The 12,185-nt window shown below is 38.6% G+C and overlaps 1 protein-coding gene across 1 annotated transcript; it reads left to right on the forward strand.

The window, feature by feature from the left end:
- Nucleotides 1–574: 574 nt before the first annotated feature.
- LOC104168776 (tRNA-specific adenosine deaminase 1-like) lies at nt 575–12,181 on the forward strand (the record flags this gene model as incomplete). The annotated part of the gene is made up of 4 exons (XM_009709481.1): nt 575–720; nt 3,092–3,191; nt 5,852–5,938; nt 12,076–12,181. Coding segments are annotated over 4 exons (439 nt in total), but the record flags the coding sequence as incomplete, so codon positions are not given.
- Nucleotides 12,182–12,185: the final 4 nt, after the last annotated feature.

Genomic DNA, 12,185 nt, shown 5'->3' on the forward strand with positions numbered 1-12,185 from the left:
TCCTGCTCTGTGTAAATATTATGATGATTAAACACATGCCATTTTTTCCTCCTCATATGATCCTAATCCCATTCAGTGTGTAACAGTAATTTAAGGTAACAAAGATGAGATTGTACATGTAACTGTAAGTATATTTTGTATCTTTCTAGTCTTTGATTATGAACCTTTAGGTTTGTAAAACAGTTGTTAATGTAATATGGTTGACTCTGTAAATACTTTATAATTATTTTTTTTTCATTGTGATTGCAGAAGTATATTGCAGTTTTTATCCTGCATACTTTATCTCCATGGATTATACTAGCTTTTAACTAGACCTTTTTAAAAATAAATTCATTGCAATTTTTCTGGGATGAACAAGGTCTTAATAAACTATGTGGCTTTACTTTTTTTAACAAATAATTTTTGAAGGGAAAAAACGCCCCCAAACCTCCTTCTCTGTCTTCTATAACTTATGTTCAATTCAGTTTTAGCATAAAAGTAACATATTTTAGATTATGATGGGAAATTGCACAAAATTGGCTTGTTTGGGAAGACTAGACTTAAAATCACTTGCATTTTTCCATGTTTACTTTAGGTGTCAGCACATCTCATTTTTACCAGATGGTTTTCTTGCTCAGGAGGTTAAGCTGCTGCAATCGGATCTTCGATTTGAACATAGCCGTCAGGCAATTCAGGAAGTTCAAACTAACAGCAAAACAAAACTTGTTCCTTGTAGTGCAGGTGAGTTAACTTGGGCTAGTTGCATAACTGTGTCCAAAAGTCGAAAGAGAAATCGGGTGGTTTTGGTGGTTTCCTAAAATGGAACATCATTCATTGCCAGTGCTAGAGGCAAAGTGTGACTTACAGCAAGAAATTAATTTCAGGCCAGAACTTAATTGTTAATAATTAATAATATTCAGCTCAGCTTCTAGTTCCCTGCAGGGAAGTTTTCAGACTGAATAAACACGTGGTTGATGCCATTAAGAATTTATAATCTAAACAAAGACAGAAAATAACCAGCGAAAGCAAAAGTTCTGAGGGCAATAAGAAAACAAAAATATCAAAAGACTTTTTGTTTCAGTTAGTTTTGCATTCGCGTTGGTAATGAACAGAAGACTTGCCATGCTGAGTTAATGCTTGTAACTGCTCCAGAAATCTGTGAACGCGGAAAGAATACAGAGTAGTATAGTGTAAAGGTTTAATTGATAGAGGTTTTGGACATTGCGTTTTTTTGTCATAGTGATGAATGAATGTGCAAGTCACGTTGTGATTTAGCATCATAGTCTCATTTGGGGTAAAAAATCAATGAACTGCCACTGTATGTGCATGGTTAAGCAGTTTCTTTAAACTTGGACGTGCCTATCTTTGCTGTTTGTATACTTTTCTGGCTTAACTGGAACTGGAAGTTACTCTGTACAATACAGCTGATGATAAAATAGAATGGAAACAAAGGTTTCCTTAATGGAATTCAGATTCATTAAATTGGAGTCATTTGCAGGTGCCAGGAAGGAAAAGATTTTGATTCTAAGAGATAGGAAACAAAATCCATGATTGAAAAATGGTGCCAATTCACTTAGCAAAAAAGGTCTGAAGCCAACTGTGACTAAATCCCTGTGTATGCCTTTTTTTTTCTGTACAGTTGCTCAGGTCATTCTGTTAAATAAAGATGAATGATGCTGTATCACACTTTTTTGCATATATGAATTATGCCAGATTGATTTTTTTTCTTGAAGAGGTGAAAATCAGAATAAATTCAGGGCTGTTACACTGAGTACTGAAATATGCTTGACAGCAACATTTCAGCTGGTATTTTTTAAAAGAAAAATGTGTTCTGTTTAATATTTTGAAGTTTGTGATAACTATGAAGAAATGAAAGAATTGAGAACGTTTTCATTTTTAAGTAAATTTTTATCTGCTTGTCAGAATCTGGTATCTTCTGACCAGGTGGTTTTAGATACTCCACACGTGGAGGGTTTAATGTTTAATACCAATTGTATGTATTTAATGTTGTTTGATGTTACACAGGATTTTAATTTAGTAGAGTGATACAGCACTGTACCTAAATCACAATGCAAGTACAATTTACGCTTGGCAGAGTATGCCAATTGCAGCATACAGTTGAATCATAGTACAAGTGTGATTAACATGACCAGTCTCCATAATATGCTTTATAACCTGTAGTTTTTGAGCATCTTGAATGGCAAGATGGTATCACAAAGGAGAGAATCTGTAAAAATTGTCTTTAGAGTTAATGCATGTGCCACTGTTTTGCCTGTTAGGAACACAGAGAAATGGGAGAACTTAGGGAACAAAAATTGTCTGGAGGCAGTACAAGTTAAAGGAACTGTTGGGCTATAGAGGGACAGGTTGGGTATGTCAGTCAGTTTTGTTTCTGTTAACATGCTACTGATGCTTTGCTAGTTATTTATAAATCTATAAGGTATATTATGCAGAGTTTCAGCATTAAGAAGTTTAGTCTAAGATGGTAATAAGGTTACCGGAACGGGGTAAAGCATAAGGTTGTTGGCACTTGCTGTCTCTTGTGACAAATTATTTGTATTTTACTACTAGCTAATAACATTTTTCAAGTAAAGTCTACAGATATTTGATGTATGTCAGTTATCAAACATAGCGAGAACTACATACACAATAAAATAATAGCACACAATAAATTAATAAGGAAAACATAGAGTGACTGGTGCAAGTAGCTTGGGGGAATATTTCACAGCCTGATATGACAGTAAGCTGTCAGACTTGGAAATTTCTTCATAGTTTGTCTGGACAGGATGCACAAAAGACAGTAGAATCCCCCTCAAAAGGGGAGAATTACAAAGCTGGAGGCCAAATATTTAGAGGCGTGGATTCTTGAAGGACCTGATTAAGATGAAAGCTCTATGTGTGTGTGTGTATTTTTTTTTTTTTTAATTAAATAGAGTTTACTTGTTCTTTTAGGTGCTGGAATCCTGGCCCTAGAGAACTGTGGTCCTCTTTCTAGTTTGAATTATTTTGGGAAGCAGCATGGTATCATGTGAACACATAGAATGAAAGGAACTGTTAAGTTCTGCTTTTGTGATGAGAGCATCTCCCTTGTTCATAATCCTTTCTTCTGCAGCTATCAGTTGGAGTGCAGTCCCTGAGCAACCTCTGGATGTCACCTCGGATGGCTTCCGGCAGGGAACAACAAAGAAGGGGATTGGGAGCCATCAGAGCAGGTGTGGGAATGTTGTGATACCTGGATTTATATATCTTATTTGTTAGCATACATGCCTCTGTCAGCTCATGTGATCTGTGGTGCATTGTCAGAGCAGAAAGAAATCTGGGGAGTTGGGAAAAAGGAAAGAAGTGGGGGGAAAAGGAAGAGTCACTGTGTAAGGCAGAGAAAGGAGAGTTGGTATGACAAAAGTTGAATGAGGGTTAACAAGTTTATCCTATTTCTTCTTTGTCACTGTTGATTAAAGAGAGCATTGTAGATAATGGTGGTGGGGGACTATGATCAATTTTTCTTAAAAGACAGGTTATTTATGGGTGATGTTAGAAGAATTTTTGCTTTGTATCTTTTGGGTTCATGACTGTGAAGGAAATGTGTGTGTTGCAGGTCCTCTTTTTACAGACTTCTTTTTGTGTAAGAGTCAGGCCAGCTGACCTAGATGTATGATTGTTAAAAGTGTTGCTTTGAAATCTGACTTTCTGCCTTAAAGTTTGAAAATGTTACGAAACGCTTGCAGTGGATTCCTAAGACAAAACATGTTACCTTTTCCATTGTGATCTTGACACTGTGCTCTTTAAGAAACATCATAATCTTCTATCAGTTATTAGTGTTTAAAGAAACAGTTATGTGTTTTTGTTGTGGTTGAGAGGAATTACGTGTAAACATCTGCAGACAAATTTCTCCATCTCTCTACACCTTCCTCAGTTTAGGTGAAGTGACCAAAATTGTCATTGGTCTGTGGAAGTTCAGCTTTGAGGGTTCTGGTCATGTTATGGTTGTTGGCTTCTTATACTACCAATTTATCAATGGTCATATTGTTCATTTTTCCCAGGCTTTCTGGGAGAAAGAAGATAATCCTGACAGCAGTGAATAAAATGATAAGCAGAGCTTAGACAATTCTTGTGGAGAATTCATTCCCATGCCTGCAAGTCGCACATTTTGAGCTTCTTGAATTTAGGCCTGACTTGACTGAAGTTTATCCTGGTATTTCCAAATTTTCCCTGGAAAGAAGAGGACCGGGAACTTTGTGGTTTGTGACCAGTATTGATGTCTGGGGTATTGTTAGCACAGGTGACCTGGGTGACTTAGGTGTGTCTTTTGAGACAGGCTTTATGTGCACTGTAGAGTATTAGTTTTCAATATGTAGTGTGTAATGTATTTCAGAAGACGTGTGAAAGAACCAACTGACCCCTTTTTCTCAGTAGACTTACATTTGTTATGTAGTATTTGTGTATCAGCTCTAAAACTTCAGAGTCATCTGCTAGCTGCCAGTTTGCACAGAAGTGTAGGAACTTAATTATTGTTGAGAGATCTCTCTCTCTCCTCTCTTTTTTTACATGTGCTTGAAATTCACTAAAACATTCAAAAGTTATTAGAGAGGGCTTACAAAACTGTGTGACTGCAAAGGTCTTGTTTCCTTGTCAAGGAATAAGTAAACTGTTTACACTTTTGTGATAAACAGTCACAAAAGGAACTTTTAGTGCGAAAATAAGGAATTTATAGCCTTATTGGGGGTGGGGGGAAGAGTGTTTAATAATAAACAAGACTTGTATTTCTACCCTGTTTTCTTTCCCTCAAGGAATCTCTGGGTGATTGGTGGGGGGCGTTGTTTGGGGCTTCCCTCCCCTCAATAAGCTAGATAATACTAAATATCAAGGAAGGTAAAGCTGACTGACTAAAAGGAATTTGTAGGTGGATGTCTGGTATGTGCTTTTGTTAATGCTTAATTAACTAAAACACCAAGAACTACAATATGAACCTTTGACAGATTAACATGAAGATGAAATTTTAGAGCATCTTTGCATGCCAGTTTTGGGGTTCTTAAAGAATATACTAGCAAAATAGGAAGGGGGTTTTGATTGGTGGTTGTTTATTTTTTTCCTATGCTTCTGGAGAATCAGCTTGCATATGTTGAACTGAATCAGTCACTATGAAGAAAAGTGCATAAAGACAATTAAGTAGAGAAAATAGCTTGGGGCTTTCAAATCCAAACCATGCTTTATAAACAGCTCTTCTGGTTGCCTTCTCTTTGGGCGAAGAAACGGGCTTAAAGCTGACAGAGATGCATATGCTATCTTCAAAAGACCTTTCAAACTTTGACTCGTTTTATTTTTTGATGAGCCTCTTCATGTTTAACTGCCCTGCAGCTGTTGCTGAAGGTGTCCTCATCACCACTGTGAAAAGGACAGCATTGTTCCAGCTATTTCTGCTGGTTCTTTTATTTGTTCTGAGTAATACAAAGTTGCCAGTTTGAACAAGCCTTTGGAATCCTTCCGTGCTTGTTTGATCAGTTCTGGGACTAGTCTTTCTAGCTTAACCTTGCTGTAGTTGTGAGCTGAGGACGGTGCAGTCTCACACAGATAACAATGTGGGGATATTAAAATGTTCTCTCTGCAAACTGACAGAGTGCTGACTGGGACAATGGGGACAATGCAGCTCTTTGTTAATATAACATTTAAAACAAAGGGAAAAGGCAAGTGGGCAGCTTGGGAAGTTAAATTGTGGAGAACTTTTTACATTCTTTGAGAAGTGAACATATGGGTTTTTAGCAAAAATGTTTAGCTGGGATACTACTGTGAGCTGTAAGAGGAAGTCCATTTCTGATCTCTTTTTTTCCATGAGAATTTCTGATTTCTTTTTTTTTTTTTTTCTTTCCCCCATCAGATCCAAGATCTGTAAAGTGGAACTCTTCCATACATTCCAAAAGCTGGTGACAAGTGTTTCACAGGAGGATCTACCAGACACTCTCCGGTAAAGACATTTTCATTATATTTAGAAGAGTGAATTTATCTTAATGAAACTCAAGAATACTGTGATGATACCAGAACTGCTCATGAATCTCACTTTAGATAAGTTCATTGTTAAAGTTTGATACTTGAAAAATATGGCATGTGCTTGATGGGTTAGGAAGACTCTCTTTTCGGTCTTTTTAATCACCTCCTTGGAGAAATAGCTATTGTGTCTCATCTGTTAATGACAGAGAGAAGAAATTGCAGATGGTTTGTTTGTTTGGAGGTAAGGTAAGAACTTGTGGCAGCTGATCTCTTCTGAAGGCTTATTACTTTTTGAAAGGGTAAACACCGTTCCTGATCAGTGGAGCCTTGTCCTTCTCTTGCGCTAGATCTGCTGTCTGCTGGATACCTCTGTAAGCCTCTTCAACTTGCTGTTTTGGCAGAAAACTCTACTTTTTGCTTCTTTTTTCTGAGTTAAAGTGGTCTTGTCTGAAAGTGGCAGTGGACAGCTGGGGAAGGAGGAGTGAAGAGGGCGATGAAAGGAGGAAGTAGTTTCTTTTTTGAAAACATGAGCTGTTAGATCAGCTGCCTGCAGCACTATACCCCTGGTGGCGTTCAACCCCCCCCCATCCCAAAATCATTGTGGAGTTATTGATGCTTGGTTGGTGTTTAGTAATTCTATCAAATGCCACTTCTTTGTTTTACAAGGAGGAAGAGTTTGAGTGAAAAAAAAAAAATTGTTTTTCTCTTAGAAAAGTCTAGGCTAAAATCTTTTTCCATCTAAGTGTATGATGGAGTAACAGCTAGTAAGGTGAGATAGTGTGAGTGTAGGGCTCTTTCTGCAATGCATATATTACATGGAGACTTTCCGGAAAGAACAGAAAGAAACTTTTGTCTGAGGAAGCCATACTTGGAGGTTTCTTTTACATTATTAGAAACAAGTTTGGTTTATCAGACCGGAGTTTTTTTACAGTAATCATCCGGTGTGGCATTGCATTATGTATTTGGTGGTATTCCAGCCTGAATAGCTGCCATAGAGCAGGGCATAGTTTCATATATACAGAAACTTCTCTCTTACTTTGGCTTAGAGATTCTGAGAGATGTAGAAGGTTCTAAATCCACTGCCTTGGAAGGTTTATTTTATTTTAGACTTATTTTCAGGTATGATCTCAGCAGCTCTGGGATGACTTTATACCAACTGTTGAGCTAATTTAACTGCTCATAGCTGATGATGGGGATGGTCCTGCAGCAGTCTCTTCTGCTGCTGGCTGTAGATTCCTGTTTTCTCCCTTGTATCAGTAGCACTTCTCCAAACCTCATAGTGAGCCAGTTCAACTAGCTAATGTGGCAGAAAACAATTTCCTTGTCTTCTGTGTTTTTTGTTGGACTAATGAGCTGAATTGGCTCATGGAAAGCTAAAACAGATACTAAAACCAGTGCAAAGGAAGTAGGAGGCATGTGTGGCTGGAAGCAGGGGAGACAGGCCATGGTACCAAGACATTAGATGAGATGAACTTAGCCAAAGTAGGCACACCCTGGATCTTTAATTATTAGATCTTGCTTGCTTTTCAGTTTTGTGAATTAAAGATTGGAGTTACCTTCTGTGTCTGTAGAAGTGTCTCCTAATTATTTTAAAGTTCTGATGTCAACAAGATGCTATTGCTGAAATGGTTTCAGCTGATTCTATAATTGGAGATATGCTTTCTCCTTAATTCAGTCTTAAATATAAAATTATTAGCCTCTTTTGGGTGGGAGTTTGTCCTCACTTGTTTAGCCGTCATAATTTCTTCAGAACAGTGTGAGCTGGTGCACTGTTGGGTAGATGACTCATTGTGCTGATCATGTGCTGCTTACATAAAGTCACTTCACCCCGGGGCTTTTCTAGACTTCAGTGGCTTTGCAATTTCCTTTGACTTTTTTGTCCTCTACCATTTTTCTGTCTGGGCTTCTGCTGACAAAGTTCAGCTGATTTGCAGATGTGGCATGATTTTTGGGCTGCACAAACTATTCAGTAGAGGTGCTAGCTCACCAGTCAGCTCATCCAGTTGCTTTCCTTTTGAAGTCTTTGGTTTTCCTACTCTTCACTTAAAAGGCAAAATAAAAAAAGTCTTTATATTGCTGTTTCCTTCTTCTTCCGTTTCTACGCAATGTTCTGAAGTGTTTTCTTCCTTTTTCTTCCTTTCCCCCTTGTAGTCTGAATTTGAATTTCAGTCTGCAGTATGGACGATTCTAGTGACACCTAATTGGAGGGGATGGGCTGTTGTACAGAGGAGCGCAAGGACTTTCAGATGGCTTTAAGATTTAAATATCTAGACTAAAGTATAAAACCTTCGCTTGGGCTTCATGTTTAAGATTTTTTGCTAGTGTTCATTTGTGAAAAACAAAAGGATTCTGCCAGGTGACTGCTAAGTATTTCCTGCTGGAGTGACTAAGGATCACTGTAAGGAAGTGTCAGCCTAATGAAAGTAACTGTTATAGGAGGGGTGCAGTTTCACTGTTACTGCTGTTCTCCAATTAAAAACAAAAACAAAACAAAACCAAACACCAAACACAACCACATTTGGCAAGATTTTTGTTGCAATTTTGTAGTTCCTTTTCAATTTTCTTTTTAAAGTTTATACATTAAACAACTCCTGTGATGGTCCTACCGCTTCATAGAGGCCTGCAGGACAGTTAGGTCCTCTGATCTAACTAAGAAAATCTTTTCTATACTGCACATCACAGATGCTTGTTAGGTCTTTGCAAGATTGAAGAGCCTTTTATTAAGTAGTATTCTCTGCCCTGTGAAAATACTTATCCATCATAATTCTCTCAAGACTTGATTTTTTTTTTTAATTACTCTGTTGAGCTACTACATCTTTTCCTGTGTGATTCATTTTTTCCACATCTCAGATGACATTGGAAAAAGCCACAAAGCTCATTTTCCAATTTTTCAATAATGTTTTGAAAATCTGGTCTCCCAAGCTAGACACAGCAGTGCAGTAACAATCTTCCAAATCCTGCAAAACCTTACATTACTGTTAAAACTTGTTGTATTTGAGTGGAACTCACTCATTGAGTTAGATCACTCTGTGACTTTGTTCTGTATCTTCTTAACAATTAGTGTCAATTACAAAGTTTCCCTGCAATGACTGCATTTTATATGAAGCATTGAAGAAGATACTAATAGAATCAGGCTAAGTATGGTTTCCTGGCTGCCTATCATTATGGCTTCACAACAGAATCCATATATATAATCTTTTATATATTGAAGATCTGTGAGTTTTTGCCCTATTAGATGCGATTCATTAATTTTTGTGGAAGAGTAATGTTTTGTTTGATGCTTTGTGCTTATGTCAACATTTTTCATGTACAATACCTCTGTAACCTCAGAAGTACATTATGGGTTGAATGTAAATGTTTGAAACTGAATATGGGTTAAAGGTAGGGTTTGTTGCTGAGAAGGAAGTATTGCAGCAGTGTGTTGCTTTTCTGTGCATACTGCCTTGCTCGTGAGCCCATTTCTGCTCAGCTTTCCATGTGGCTGAGCACATGAATGTTTTCAGGCATAATGGTGATTTGTGTAAGGCTTTTTCCATGAGTGTGATACCTTTCAGAATGAAATCTGTGGATCACCTCTCATGTCTCTGGCACACAGCCATCGGAATCACTCTATCTCTCTCTTACGCAGTAAGAGTAGGGGCAAGATTGAAATAGTAAAGGGAAACATAAAAGGAATGTGGTCAGGCAGACCTGGATAGGCTGGAGATTGTATGATTGTACTGGACTTTGCCTGGGGCAGCATACTAGTGTTCACTTCTGCCAAAAAAAATGTCACAGGTTCTTCATTACTAATGCTTAGAGCCTTAATGGCCCAACCAAAGCTGAGATACAGTCAAATCATGTGAGGTTCTTAGGCAAATGTAACATACTTTGCATTTGAAAGCATTTTTCCTGTATATATGTTGAAAATTTCTTAGAAGCTTAATGCAGAAGTTGAGCATGAATTAAATAAATCTTTGATTTTGGCAGCTCTTTGAGGAAGCTGTTTAAATGCAGCTTTCTGTTGCATGTGCTGTTAAATCCTGTAGTGATGTTGTCTGCTTGGAGATGGGATCCCAAGAGGCTGCTCTTGTAGCTGCTACAGTGGGATGAAAGTACTGAGCTGTTCCTTACTGTCTGTCCTGCTAGGATGGACGCAGTGCTAGCAGTGTTTTCCCTGTGGTCTGCTGTGACAGTTTCCAGACAAAAGTCTGTTGGAATAGTCTAGGTTAGAAAAATTCCATATGCGTTTTAGTTAAATTGAATCAGACTGCTGGATATGAGTTGAAGAGCCATTGATTTGCTAGCAGATTCAGGAAAAAAAGCAATTTTTAGCAAGGAAGAAATGAAGAACAGCTAGGCATTGGAGTCTTTCTCTTGGCTTAGTGGCAGGTGAAATATATCTATCTATCTATCTTTACCTGGATCTGTATCTATATATATGTGCATCCACAGCAAAACCAGGTGTTTCACCTTTAACAAGATTGAGCCAGTCCAAAAATCTGTGTCATATAATTCTTTTTTGATCTTTGACCATCCTAAATGTGATCTCATAAGTACAAGTAGCTGTGTTTTGAAGATGTAAACAGCATCTGGTATTAGCTATTCTATGATAAAGGGCTAATGTAAGTCATTAGATGCATTTATAGTGAAGAAGGGCAGGGTCAAAGTCTTAAACAAATCTATCAGACATACTATAAGTACAAGAAGTGTGCTAGCATAAGAGTTTCTTCCCAAAGAATGATTCGGTCATTATCCTTGAGTGTAAGCATGCGTATTGCTCCCCAGAGAATGGTTTTTGAGGTGGAGGAGAAGCTGCAGGCGGTTTGTACCATGTCTGAGGTACACGTTGGAGTACCTGGGAGAGGAACAGCTTGCCTATGCTAGGGATTTGGAGCTGGTTGTGGTGGGCTGACCTTGGCCTTTCTTGGACCTGTGTTGTTTCCTGAATGCTGCTTGTGCAGACGGCTGCTGGTCTTTCACCTGTTCAGTAATGCTCCTAAACATGATCCACAACTGATACCGGGGTTCTGTGACTGTTCCACTGGCCGGGCGGAGGAGAGTTGCATTGGGCTCTTCCATGGAACTTTCCAGAGCAGCTCAGAGGTTAGTTTCACGGAGTTGGATTAATGTGAAAGAGGTAAAGAAAGCACAATGGATTAGCTGTGACAAGAGTGCAGGCAGGTTTGTAAGAGAGTATGCATCTCCCGTGTTCAGCAATGGCAGAGACAGGTTCTCCGCTCATGTACTTTCTGAACCTAAGGTCTGCAGGATAGATAATATCTCATGGCTTGCTATGCATGTCACAGTGTTCTAGAACTACATTTATAGCAGAATGCTGAATGCCTGAAATACAGCTTTTGATGGTTTGTTGTTATGTTTTTTTGTGTTTGCTGGGGTTTTTTTGAGGGAGGGGGCAGGGGTGGTGATCAATATTGCCTTTGAGCATGAAAGCCTGTTCTGGAAGTTAGTGCAGTGGTTCTCAGACTTTTTAGATTAGGGTTTCTGTAGTAGTTTGGCTCTTCCTCTTTCTTGATGAAGGTCATGTTTCCTGTGATCTTCTGTTCATATTGGGCCGAATGTATAAACATTATGTGCCACATGTGGCTGACAGACTGTTTGGCAAGGAGAGATGAAAGAGGCTGGGAAAGGAATGCAAGGCAAGGAAAAAAGTCAAGAAAAACGGTCTTGTTCATCCTTGTCCCCTTCCCCACTAGCCAGCAATCGTATCTGTTCTTCTAGCAAAACAAGCTACTTCCACTCAATTCAAAGCACCTGTTTCTAGCCACCTTTTCTGCTTTACTTCAACATTTTTTGCTGTCATAGAAGTTTTTTGTAATCTATTGTCACCCAGTCAAACACTGACACTTTTATTGCTGGAGAGTGTGTATGAAGCATGGTAGAGGAGTTGCTTTGCTTCCTTTTGTCAGACCGCTGACAATGTCTAGATACACTAGCTTCAGGGCCTGGGCCTCTCCCGGTCTCCCTAGAAGCACAGGAGAATTTCACTTAGTAGCATGAAAGAGCGCATAGGGCATCAACACGTTCTTAGATGTTTGACTGCTTTTTTCATTTTGTGATGTTACATCCAACAGGATAATAGAAATGTTTTCGTTGTTGTGCATTTTCTGTCAGGATGAAGACTTTAAAAACCTACTGGGACTACAAGGAAGCTGCATTAAATTATCAAGAAGCCTGGAAGGTGCTGCGTACCCAAGCCCTGCCGGGTTGGGTCAAGAATGCCG

The sequence above is a fragment of the Cariama cristata genome, unplaced genomic scaffold (assembly GCF_000690535.1).
Source record: "Cariama cristata isolate BGI_N322 unplaced genomic scaffold, ASM69053v1 scaffold17111, whole genome shotgun sequence".
In the NCBI taxonomy this organism is placed as follows: Eukaryota; Metazoa; Chordata; class Aves; order Cariamiformes; family Cariamidae; genus Cariama; species Cariama cristata.